General features: G+C 41.1%; 1 protein-coding gene across 1 annotated transcript in view; it reads right to left on the bottom strand.

The window, feature by feature from the left end:
* The window catches only part of LOC306694212 (uncharacterized protein), a gene marked incomplete at its 3' end in the record, with an annotated part of 81,188 nt that overhangs the window by 35,483 nt on the left and 31,648 nt on the right, over positions 1 to 14,057 (bottom strand). Inside the window, exon 5 of the mRNA XM_079156958.1 lies at positions 830 to 1,076. Within this exon, the coding sequence (XP_079013084.1) occupies positions 830 to 1,076 (247 nt within the window). The remainder of the gene's footprint in view (positions 1 to 829; positions 1,077 to 14,057) is intronic.

Here is a 14,057-nt window from a genome sequence, read left to right as displayed (position 1 = left end):
AAGTCGATGAGAAAATGACTCTCCTCTGGTTGTACTGTACATATAAATATAATAATAATGATATTTATCTATTTCCACATGGTAACAAATCTTTTAATACATCAATGTATTTCCAAGGGTTGCATTTTGCACTGAAAATCCCAAATAGAGCATATTCTCTAAAGGATATATAGACACAGAAAAATCGGAAACATTAATTACAGTTTTCAGATTTTCAGGTGCTTGTACACGTTTTTTGAAAACAGGCCTCTTGCTGTTATGTTGGCTTTCATTGTTGTTGTAAACTGGAACTCACGTGTCGTCTTTATATAGTTCTTAATTCATGATTCATTAGTCGAAAATCAAGCAATTAGGTGTCTGGTGGAACGTGTATTGTCCATTTTGAATGGCAGTGTTTTCAAATGGCAAATAAGTGTTAATAAATTGAGAGAGAAGTTGAGTCATTTTCTCATAGACTTCTATAAAACAAGAGGAGTCGCCCCCTGGTGGATACTAGAGAGAATGCAGCTTTAACACATGAAGCTTTGGCTTCACTCTAACACGATGAAAAATCAAACCCAGACTTAATATCATAGAAAGGTAGAAATGTTAAAAGTGTTGTCGATTGAGCACAGCAGCAGCTGTTCAAAGAGAATCAGATCATAAGAACCGTGTGTGTGCCATATGGTGACAAAATTGTTTTTTAATGAATTATTGTATATTTTTTATGTGAGGTGTTCTGCTACCTGTGTGTGTGTGTGATTGTGTGAATTATGTGTAGTGTGCTGTTTTCAAAATCTGCTTCTGAAACGAGGCCCTTCAACTCATGCACCCCCCCCTGGCTGCTCACAAGGCTCCGGTGTATCCCGGCGCACACAGACACTCGCCGGTCTGATGCTGGCAGGTGGCGCCGTTGAGGCACTGGCACTCCAGCAGGCAGTCCTTCCCGTAGAGGTTGGGGTCGCAGGGCTCCTCGCAGCGCCAGCCCTGGAAGCCGTCGGTGCAGACGCAGGCTCCGGTTATCGGGTTACACTTGGCCCCGTTCCGGCACTGACAGCGGTTGTTGCAGTGGGGCCCCCAGAAGTCGCTCTCACAGCCTGGACAGAGACGAGGGAGTGTGAGTCAACATGTGATTTAAAACTGTGTGATCATCAATATTTATACACAAGTTCAGAGGTCTGAGAGTGCAGAGGATTCATGGTCATCTGAACATGAAGTAATCCACATGAGAGTGTTTTAACAGAGAGGACGAAGGTGAGGTGAAGTCAGGTGAGATAAGATCACAGACTGTATATAAGAAGTGGACGTTAGTCATCGTGATGTCACCCATTGGTTTGTGGACTGATGTTTTGAAGCCTCCAATTTGGCGATAACAGTCTTGGATTACGGCCCTCGCCATGTTGTTTTTTGCAACCAGTGAACAGGAAGTGACCATATCTGGACTGAGGAGGAGTGACGTAGAGACGCCGTATACGTCTCTGGTAGAGACCTGTCAATCACTGTGTAGCCCCGCCCTAAAGCATCCCCTGCTTTATGGTCTGTTTGACTCTAAATGGACCATCATTTACTAAATGAACATCATGCTGTATTGAAGAAGACTTGAAACTAGAGATTGAGACCATAAACTCATGTTTACAATGTTTACTGAGGTAATAAATCAAGAGAGAAGTAGAGTTATTTTTTCATAGACTTCTATACAACCAGAGGAGTCGCCCCCTGGTGGTCATTAGAGAGAACGCAGCTTTAACACATGAAGCATCGGCAGCACTCTCAGAACCGGAGGTTGCTGCCTGGATAAGACGAGGTTCCATCAACGGTTCAAATTAGATGCAAAACTAAAGCTAAAGCTTTTCTATTTTGAATTACACGTGTTGCTTAAAATAACAGATTACAGTATTCATCTAAACTGTTTTTTACAATCACCACGAAAAAAAATAAAATTTTAAAATAACAGAAGAGAAAAAAGAGAAGAGCTTCGTTTGGTTCTGGTTTGATATCAACAGCTGCTGACTAACAGACTAGACAACAGTCAGTCCAGAATACAGAAGTCCATAAACCCACATTAGAGTACTGGTCCCAGTCTGCATGAATACTGAGAGAAATGTTTTACAGCGGTTCAACCTACAGGACTCTGTGGCAGCTTCTCTGAGGGCAGCAGATGTGCTAAATCTGCAAACCCTCACCTTTAACTGTCAGAGAGACGCGAGGTAAACTCTATACAGCCCGTTGATGTTTACCAACGCAGCTGTTCTGAGATCTCTTCATACCAAGTCAAGTCTACTGTCTTTATGAAGTATATAAAAATAGAGTTTAAGGACGAGCCTTTAACGTTTTAGTTAATCTGAGTGATCCACAGTGTTGGTGCAGCTGCAGCACAAATCCTCTCCCTGAAATGCATTAAAGCACACTTTACTCTCTAACTTTGTGAAAGTAATCAATAACTATACTAATAACGCCCGAGAAAATGTGGGTTGGTGCGTGACAATAAACAATAGTAAGACATAATTTAAGAATAGAAAATATGAAAATGTACATTTACATTGTACATTTTTGTTAATAAATATATATATATATATATTTATTACATTCCTGTTTACATTGAGTTTGTTCATTTTCAATACAGTACCACAAATCTACTATTACTTTATTTTATATTTTATTTAGCCCTATATTTTAACTTGCACTATTTTATGTCTAAGATTCTCATTTTGCTCTTACTTGTGTGATTTATTAAACAGAAAATACATATTTAATGAGCATTAATAGAGGGAGCCTGAGATCTAAGATGTTCATGGCCAACGACTGCTTGTCCATATGATGATAAAGAGTTTGAGCCTAAAACTACTGCAGCAGCATCCAGAATATTTCTATCAAGAAGTATAATAATGAAAAACTGTTCCCTAGCATTATATATTTTACTTGCCTCTTCCAATGTGCTCTATTATTATATTTACAACATGATTTCAAAGCTGAAGAAGACAAATTAGTGTTTTCACCACATTTCACTAAGAGGTTAAAGATGACACAACAACGTACATTAAACCAGATGTAGTGTACACTACAAGACTTCACATTTTGACTTATGTATATATATATATATACATTTGTGCTCATGTCTTGTCACTTCATAAAATCTGTAGAATGTATTTCAGTGGAGATAAATGAGCCCGATGAGGAAAAAACACCTCCGACAGCTTCTGTCACTTTCTGAAACCAACGCCTGACATTTAGAGCCACTTCGGGCAGTGATTGGTCAGCTGTGCAGAGGTGAGAACGTAGGCATCATTTGAACATCTCACAAGGGCTTCTTCATTCTATATGTGAACAAACAGCATGAATCACTTCCAGGAGGGACCGCCTAGAAATATGCGCCGTTATCTCCATATTTAAAGGATTATGATTCCCCCCCCCCTCCCACTTCCTCCTGACTTGCTTCATCCTGACATGACATGATAACAGCTCAGAAAGAAGCACCACAAACTTCAGCCAGCAGCGGTGACATGCACTGTAGCGTGATGGATGCAGTTTCCTCCACGCAGCACCACAGTCGTCTCATCAGGCTGAAACAGCAGAAAATTCAGCATTTTAATTCTCTCGGCCACTGCAGACACAGTATTTTGCGACGGGTTGCTATTCGTCCTATATTCTAATGGACTCCTATTTACAAAAATGAAATCTACATATTCCTGGGCAGTTCTTTTCAGGCTTTTCAGGCCTTCCTTCGCAATATTAACACCGATGAGTGGATTCAACATATTCTCAGGATCTGTATCCAGATAATGCATCACAGGCCTGTAAGTGGATGCACTGCACCAACTCGTTCTCACTCACAAACTCGTCAAATACGACAGCTCGGTCAGTCGCTTCAAACTATGGCGCTCTACGTACGCCTCTAGTGTCAGCTTGATACTCTGTCATTTCAAAATAAACATCTGTGTTCACAGGAAACAACTTGGTTAGGTTTAAGAACAGATCGTGGTTTGGATTAAAATAAGAATGTTTGTAACGTAGTTAAGAAGGCTACGTGACGTAACTTAAGAACGTAACATTACGTTACTTGAAATAAGTCAACATTGTTTTTTGCTTTCATATGGGTCACGAACATTGATCTGCTGGGTGAAAGTCTTGCGTGTTTGTCATGGTTAGAATAAGTATGTTTGTTACGTAGTTAAATAGGCTACCTTACATAAGCGGCATTAATTAAGTCAACATTGAATTTTGCTTTCACGCGGGTCACGTACACCTGTCTCCTGGGTGAAAGTCCTGTGAGTTATTAACTCGTCCATCCGACGACGTTCATCATTCGTTCTACTACGTCACCTGACTTCTTTACTCCCACCGGAACTAAGGCCACGTAGAGCGCCACCCGCAGTTTGACATGTAGGGACAATGACTAAGCTGCTATTTGGCGACTTGGTAGAGAATCGCTGGTATAAATCAGAACCGGAAGACATTAGTTGAAAACAAGTACAAAATACGGGACATTTTTATTGTCTATTACATCATCTCAAGACAACATAAATCAAAGCACTATTATCTTTTTGATATATGCTCACGGGGTGAACTGCACTATCCAAAAGGGAAGTAAAGTACCCAGAGTCTGAGTGCCAAGAGCTCTGAGTGAAGCTCTTTTTTTAAGAAAAATAAAACCCCTGGAAATGGCATTGAGAGACGGGCAAAGTTGTCCAGACTTGAAGAACTTATTCCACCCCAAACGCGGGTGGTAGTTACAGATATCATGGTGTTAAATGTTTCATCAGTGCTGCGGTGGACAGAGCTCTGAGCAGACAAAGCATAAATCAGACCCACACTAACTCCCTCTCAATATTCCTCTAATTTACTCTCTTCTTCCTTATGCATCTCTCAGTTCCCCCTGCCCTATCTCCATTTCTCTCCTCCTCCTCCTCCTCCTCCCCCTGTCTCTCGCTCAAAGGGGGGAGTTCCCCTTTATTTCTCTTCACTAGTGAGCCAACACAGTCAAATCCTTTATCCTCTCACAGCCTCAATTATTCAGCAGCAAAGAGTCCAAATCAAGTGACTAATGACTTTGATCAAGAGTAGCTCGCTGGCACAAAGCAGAACTTTCTGCACTGAATTAAGAGCTGCATAATATTCTTTGGCAAGGGCTCACTCTTTAAGGAATATTTCTAGGTTTATCTGCGGCGTAAAGTCACTGTTTGCCAAAGATAACATGGGAGCGAGCTCTTTGGTTGTGCTGTTTACTCTCTCACGTCTAAAAGGGAAACGCACCTGGATTACATTCTCAATATGGCCCTTTATTTCTACCAGAGGTTGTTGTCAAAAGCATATTTGATCTTAATTGAAACTAAATAAAAAAGTTGGAGATCTATACCTCTATATTAAGAGTTTGTATGTAAATATGAAGCTAAAAGGCAGGAGAGGATTAGGTTAGTTCAGCTTAGCAGAGCAGCTAGCTTGGCTCTGTCCTCCACAGCTCGTTGTCTTCTCTTAGTAGGATCATGAGATATCTGTCCACGTGTGCGCCCGTGAGCGTGAGCGTGCACCTCCGTCCGTGTCTGTCCACGGCTAACTTTCGGCTTCGGCTCGTTATATTTTTGGTGCCCATTCATGGCTGCATGCTAAAGGAGCTCTCGTGGTTGTCGTGATTCACACTTTCTCGGAACACCTTTTAATTAACTGTTTTATTCTCATTGACTGTCTGCTGACTCCTCGCTCTCTACTGTTAGTGAAAACACAGCTGAGTGCATCCACGACTCAGACACAATGGAGGAAAAACAGTTAGCAGACCTTTGACCACCAAATGTTCTAGTACACTTATCCTTGAGTCCAAGTGGACGTTTGTGCCAAAATGTGAAGAAATTCCCGAAAGCATAATGCCTTCGCCCACGGCTGCTGTTAAAGTCACGTTTCTTCTCAAAGCAGGTGACTACAGCTGTACTCAACGACAGGGTGCGGGAAAATGTGTCGCCGTTAACTTTCAGAGATAAACTTACAATACTCGCATCGAAACCTTGAGGGCAGGTTCAACAGGCTTCACACGTTTACATGACAGCAGGGCAGTCGTATGATTTACAAATGGATATTTAGTCATTGTAGAGAAGAAGAATATTTAGTTTTATTTTCAGTTGCAGAAACTCTTATTTGTAAAAGTAAAATCTGCACAACAGAACAGCTGTTAGAGCAGCAATTAGAAGCTTCCAAAGACAGAGAGTCTGTTACTGCCTTTACTCGTCACTCACGCATACAGAACAGACTGAAATATTTAAAACTTCTTTTTTAATGCAGCAGCTAATTGGAACATCCGTAGGCAGATAATAATTTAAAAGTTCCTTTATTTTGTTCCTCTTTTATGAAATATAAAACCTGACTCCCTATATGCATTAACTGACCAACATTTAACATGATAGGCTCCTAAAAGAAGAATGAAAAAAACAGTTGTAATATCTCCTCCAGAGAAAACAGAGACTTTAAAGTTAAGAGGAAGGTAAAAAGAGAACTGTTGCACAATCCATAGAACTCCTTAATGAGTCAAAACAAGACACGTATGTCAGCTTCATGGCTCATATCCACTTTAGTCCATTACTGCTATTTACAGAAGCATAGTCTTTTCAAAATAAAACGTCAGTGTTCACAAGAAAAGTAAAGTTTCTGCTTGTTACTTGCAGAGTATCTTTTCAAAATAAAACTTCTGCGTTCACACGAAATGTAGAGTTTCCGCTTGTAACATGCATACAGACATACCAAAGTAAGTACGTTTACTTCGTTTTTAGGTTTACTTACGCAACAAAACTACTTGGTTAGGTTTCGGTAACGATTGTGGTTTGGGTCAAAATAAGTTATTATTACAAAACTGTCTTTAGTTAAGAAAGTACATTTTTTAAAGTATGGTATAATACGTCAACAGTGACTTGGTCTCACACAGGACCCGAACAGCATACTTGTTTCTATTTTGGATCCCATTTTTCTCAGTCCAAATGTATGTAGGCACAACTGGGGAATGTATTACACTACTGTCACTACATTTACCATCAGCACTGATTTGACATCCCCATAAGATGGCAAATGTTTTCCTTTTACTTATCAGAGATCAAATCACTCTTTCCAAATTGGAAAGTTTTAATGGCTTTTATCATTTTATTATGATAATTGTCTTGTTTCTTTGTTGTTGTCATTGACTTGATGCCACTTTGAAGGAAGGGGCCGTTACTTAACGATCGCTTGAGTATAACGGAAGGTTGAATGAGGCTGAATTTGACATTTAGGCATATTTTTTTGGAAAGAATTATAGCTGAATGTCAAATCACTTAATGGCCTGAACACATGGGGGGGAGGCAGACGAAGGACGGAGAAAGTCAGACACGACTAATTTCAGCCTAATTGGATGGTTTCAACATGTGTGACTGATGCTGACAGCTGCTACTTCTACCTTCCTCTCATACAGGTGGTGCAGATCTGATGCACATACTCTAATATGTATGTTAACATGCACAGAAGGAACCAGGCCACTTGGGGAAATCCGCTCACAAAGACATGATATTTCAATGCTCAGTCGTAACGTGGTGACTGTAAATGTGCGTTTACATGCAGCAGGTCTATCGTCTTATTTTATTCTTATTTGAACTTATTTCAGCTGTATTTTTGTGATTACAAGACACCGTTTCCTAATTTGTGTTCGTTTGTCTGACGGAACAGCGACAGCACAGTATTTTTTCCCTCTACAGTCCTAATGTGTCTGAAGTAGTTTCATCGTGGAAACAGAACTTATTATCTTCCTCTTCTCTTTTATAACACCGCTCCGCAGCCTGTCACAGCTACATGTTCCCTGTCTGAAGTCCTGCACACGCTCACATGTAAAAGAACACATTAGAGGCTTGATTGTTCATGCGGACGGCCAAGATTTTTCTTTTTTGAATAACACATTACAAGAAAAAAAAGGTTATTTTTAGATGCAAAGCAGCATCCCACACAGGAGTTGTGCATTCACTCCTCCGGGAGCCAAAAACACTGATACTGATAACGACCTTATAATCCTCAACATGAATACTTAACATGTAACATCGCTGTGTGTTTCTGCAGCAGGTGCAACACATTTATTCCCTGTAACACATTCAAGAGGAACCGCTACTGCAACACTGTTACAAGTCACAATGGCAGGTCTTTATACATAGAGCATAACAAAGCTATAATACATTCAGTGCTAACAACATTATTAGAGCCGTATCCCGTAAAGAAACTCATTTTTTCAATTATTTTCAATTTAAATTCAAAGTGCATGATATGATTAGAAACTCTCAAACAGTTACTGCTGCTGTTTCCTTTACCATTGTGTTTGCATTGTATTGTCAAGGCCTGAGAAGCGCTTTAGGTAACGTCTACACACACGCTGTGCTTGGCTGATTGATGTCGTCATTAAATCGTCTGCTGCACCTACTTTAGATGCTGTTCTCTCTTGTCTCTCCAGCCATTCGTAAGAAAAAGGAAGGAAAAAAAAACCTTGAGGGTTTCATCGCGCTGCTTTTCCATGACACAGGGGAAAAAGCTATGCAAATATAATAATCATTCATTAGTCATTATCAGCTGGAAGTCAGTTGGTTGAGTCTGCTTTCAGAGAAGTGCTACGTAGCCTGAACAAAAATGTGTCAATATGCATTTCTGCAGATGTGATTATTTGAGTCTGTTTCCCTAAACTTGTATTCATCCAGCAAAGAGTGTGGAACTGCTCTCTCTTTCTATGACCAGTTATACAAAACCTCTCCAGCATTAAATGAATACTGAACACATCTCCCTCCACTCCTGCCATCAACAAGCACTAACATCTGCATGATGAGTGTTTTACATTATTCAAACCTGTCAGCACAGTCAGAGGGAGGGCCACGAGGTTATAGTGATTAACTGTGTGAAATGAAAAAAAACAAAAGCTCTGCATTCAAAAGTCCATTCACAAGAGCAAGAAAAGTGTGACTGAATCAGCAGCTTTTGTGTGGCTCTTGACTGCTTTATTTTTCGGCTGAATGAATCAGAATTAACGTCGTTTCACACCAAGAACTGATTTTTTTTTGCTTAAAAATTTAAACAGAAATCTATAAAAAAATGTATTTGTGGGTTGTGACTGTTGGCACACATTCGTAGGGGGGAATATAGTTTTTTATTATTTCAGCAGGATTACCGCCATGTTTGACCAATGAAACCCTTTGTTCCAATTATTTGCCATGTGTTTCTGTTTGTTTGAAGGAGACTGTGCATTACGGAGCAATGGGCCTTTGGAGCAACGGGCAGTGTCCTAATAATGTACAACAAACACCTGAACAACCAAATAAAGGACGATATACGGCTCGAGATCGGCCAACAGCCGGGATACGATGAAGATGGCGATGTAGCTGATATGCACTTGCTAACGTTATATTTTGGACACAGAGCAGGGCTAGCGACAGAAGCTAGCGTTAGCGTGAAACTTGGGGGTCTGATATAGAGAAATAGGCAATGCAGTAACATTTCTGATCAACACCGCCTACTTTGACTGTTTGAGCTGAGTTCTCCGAGCCCGCTGCCTTGCGATGGACGGGCTTCACGATGCATAAAGTTGAGGTTAAGTCATGATTATGCAAATGTAGATACTAGGTCTTGGTCTCTTTTGCTCTCCATAGAAAATGAATAGTCAACGTCACATAGTTCAACAGATTTGGTGCGTCTCCACCTGGACACGTTAAAATCAAAAAACTCAAAAGAGAGCATTGATTGTTGATGACTGCCAAAGGCCCACTACAGGGCATTTTACACACAACATGTTTGGATGTTTATTCAGGAATCAAAGTGTGAACCACACAGAAACGCTCTGCTCCGCTCTCCTCCTGAGTACATATATTTAAAGCTGCAAAAACAAAAAACAACTCATCTTACAAACTAAGATTTAGTCTGCGACATGATGACTTAGTCACATCGGCTCCAGGATGATGTGAAAATCGTTTCCCCATAAAGAGGATGCATGCGGCCCAGTGAGAGGGTGATGGACGAGTGGCCTGATCGGACAGGAACGAGGGGGGAATACCCTGCCAATAAGTGAGGCAGAGGGATAGTGCTGAGTGGCCGAAAAACACAGCAGCACTCCCGACTGCCACCGGGCCATCTGTTGATCTATGGAGCAGCAACTGCACTCATTTGTCTTGGTTGTGCTCCGCTGATCACGCCGTGAGCTACAGTGTGGTTTAGTGGTCACCTGGACAAATAAAGGGCATGTGCAGGAGGAGAACAGGGGGGCAAGGATGTGAAAGTCTATCTTACAAGCAAATATACATATACATGCCTGTGTCCACTTATTGTAGAGGTGGAGGTTCTCCAATACGAAGTGTGTTAAACCTGCATTCTCTCTAGTGGCCACCAGGGGGCGACTCCTCTGGTTGTATAGAAGTCTATGAGAAAATGACTCTACTTCTCTCTTGATTTATTACCTCAGTAAACATTGTAAACATGAGTTTATGGTCTCAATCTCTAGTTTCAAGTCTTCTTCAATACAGCATGATGTTCATTTAGTAAATGATGGTCCATTTAGAGTCAAACAGACCATAAAGCAGGGGATGCTTTAGGGCGGGGCTACACAGTGATTGACAGGTCTCTACCACAGCGTTGTCTGGTCTAGGAGTTGTTCGTCTTACAACTTTAAGTCTTTCACAGAGTGTTTTCACTTCATTTTGGTAGTTAAAAATGGTCTAATTCAGCATTCGGTTGTACTAGCTCCACACTCTAGTGTCACTTCTGGTTGCAAAAAAAAAATAGTGACTACGGCCAGAAACCAAGATGGCGACGGCCAAAACGTTGAACTCGAGGCTTTAAAACAGCAGTCCACAAACGTGTCACAAATGACACTGTGACTACGTCCACATCTTATAAACATGTCTATGAAATTACAACACAACTGAGAGCCACTAAGTGGTTTGTTGCCGTGATGAATAAATGATTAGAAAGTTGTTCTGTATCTGTCATCGAGCTCGCCTTTAACATTTCCCCGACTCAAGACGCTGAATCGATGCTGCTGTCAGCCAATGAACGCCTTCTCAGCTGCACTCACAGCGTCTGTTGGGCAAAAGCCAATGCACACACACACACACACACACACACACACACACACACACACACACACACACACACACACACACACACACACACACACACACACACACACACAGCCTCGAGTGTAATTCATTCATTTTTAATTTAATGGCATCTTTGTCAAAAACTTATGGAACAGATGGAGAGAAGCAATCTGCAGGATACTTGTTTTTCATGACTTTGACGACACCTTTGGTGATAAACAGTCGCTGCTTTGCATTTACCGCGGGCGCTGCCTCGATATAATCTATTATTAAATACTACTCTTTTATATTTATTCCAAACAAATTGCTGCATACAAAGTTGTCATCTCTGTGTTCATGGAAGCAACAATAGCAGAGGAAAGAGAGTAGCTGAACAGCAAAGTAAGGGCCTAAGTAAAGTTAAAAAAGGTTTCTATTTACATGAAAAAAAATGCAAATGATTACTTTTAAAACACAGCAAATCACACCCAGAATGCTTTTAAACCGAAAAAGTCCCACGGGCTCATTGAGAAAGGTCAACAACAGGGACGAACGATGCCTCTGGAAAGTATGCAGCCATGAGTACAGCAGAAATATAAAAATAAATAAGAATAAATTGACTTCGCTTGACTACAGTGCATTTATATTTCCAACAGCACCCGGGTATATTGCCCAGCAATGCAGCACTTTATTTAAGGCCACACCGCTTGCATGAGTAAAACTGTTTCCATCAGCACGCTGTCAGACAGCCACTGTGCACTATCCCCTGACAAACGAGTAAACAATACTTTATAAAATCAGTTTGCTGTTAGAAAGCCACTCTCACCTCCAGAACAAACTGATGAAAGTCGCCGATAACAGAACTCTGCGCTGCTAACTGTGTGCACGTTGACCCGGTCATGCTTTGAAACACCCCGTCAGTAGATAACCATGTCAAGCTAAGCTCAGAGTTATTAGGAGACTGCCGACCCACATACAAACACGCACGCTCGTGTTTAATTCAGAGCCATTGATTTCCTATTTTCAATTAATAATTGTAATTAGTGGCAGCATAGTTCAGGCTGCATGGGACGTGGGTCGATGCGGGGGGAGGGCGGCGATGGAGGACAGGCCAGATGGATGACACAATTTACTGCTCGCGGGCCTGGAATGATGTGTCACTTTACCGTGACACTGGCTGCACCTGTTTGTGCGTCTAGGTGATTGAGTTTTTACAGATTTTCATGTCCCGATAATAAGCCGGGAAAAGTTGGCGCCGCGTTAATCGATGCATAGAAAAGTCATCTTTGCTTTGCACTGTTTTGTATTTTAAGCCCAGATAATTGCTGTCATTAGCGGTCATCAACATCTTTGCTGTAGAATGTTGCACAAATTGTGGAAACCTTTCACTTGATTTGTTTTTGTTGGACTTATCCAGGCAAAGTCCAGCTTGCTTTCTCGTTTGGTAATTGCATTTTAATGATCTCCTTTTTCTGCAAACATGGGGCATACATTTTGAGTTTAGGTCTAATGGCTCTCGGCAGGTGGCTGTCCTCCTCCACCGACCCACTGATAAATATATAGAGGTGAGAGGTGCACATCAGAGAGCTGATGAAGCCATTTGTCTAGGGTCAGAGGTCAAACATCATGCTAACACTTACTGCACGGGAGCCACCCACCAGACGAGAACATCTTCATCCAACTCGGTGAAGACAGTTCGGATTTAAGATCCCATTTGGACTTACTTTTAGATTTATTGGTCACTTGGAGGCAGCACAAACAAAATACTGAAATATTATCACATTATATAGTTAATGTGGCCAACGTGTTAGCAAACACACACCCAGCAAACAGAGCCACATTGACATTCCTTTGGCGTCACTCTCCTTTTAGCTCTGTTTTTGGTCTCCACCAACCAATGAAAGAAATATCCGTCTCTTTAGCTGTTAAATACTCCACTATGTCCACCAGCTGGTTGCCAACTGCTGTTTGGAGCTGGACAGGTAGGGTACATTGGTATTACTCACAACTCCCCCGAAAACCTAAACAAGCTAAAAGACACTAAAACGCATTGTAGCTTTCAGAGTCAAGTGATAATTATCTGTGGCCTTGTCACGAGGAGCGATTCCTTTCACAATAAAAACACATCTGATCATTTGTTAATTAAAAATAAAGAGCAGCTTTAAGGCCTCTATTTTGACGTCCGTAGCATTAAAACTTATTTCTACTACTTGTTTCCTTCTGACTCTGGAGCTGATTGTGTGTCTGTTTTTTAACGTTTTGGTGTCTGTTGTTTGAAATAGTGAACAGTGACGATATACTGGATGTTTGTTTTATGTGTTTTAAATGTGTATCTTGTTTGAAACACCCTGCTGTCTTGGCCAAGGCTCCCCTGGAAAAGAGATTTTCTAATCTCAATGAGTCTTGTTTAAATAATAATTGAATAATAATGATAAAAGTAAAGACCAATATTGATAATATTAAGACCAAGTAGGGGTGACTAATTACAATTTACAACATGAGCTCCGGCTGTCCATAATGAACAAGTTGTAAAACTAATGACATTCCCATCAGCCTCAGCTGCGCTTTGTGTTTACGGCTAATTAGCAAATGTTAGCATGCTTCAGCCCAGTACCTGAAATAGTTCTTATTTCAAACAAGGTAAATCAATTTAAATTAATGTGCATTCTTGACCAGTTCTTTTCTTTGCTTTTTTTTGCGTTCTGTGAAATGTTTCATCGCAGCTGTCTTTTCATTTTCTTGCCAATTCTCAGGTTTTCACTATTTCTCTTTGCTGTATTTTTCCTGGAGGACGATTCCTCCCGGAGGGATCAGTGTCATCTTATCCTAAACCCAGAGTGCTCTGAGTCAGTCCATGTGCCGTCCTATAGAGCAGACTGGCTTTAGGGGATCCTTTAGGAATCAACAGACCAACCTTCCCTCATACTCGGAGGTCAAACCGGCTCCTTCTTCTGCACCACGAGCCCCCTTGAGAAAGGTCAAGACGGCTTGAAGTGCAAAATGACTGAAGGGAGAGGAGGATGAGGAAAT

The sequence above is a fragment of the Pholis gunnellus genome (genome assembly GCF_910591455.1).
Source record: "Pholis gunnellus genome assembly, chromosome: 1".
In the NCBI taxonomy this organism is placed as follows: Eukaryota; Metazoa; Chordata; class Actinopteri; order Perciformes; family Pholidae; genus Pholis; species Pholis gunnellus.
This window is presented reverse-complemented; position numbering and strand designations above follow the sequence as displayed.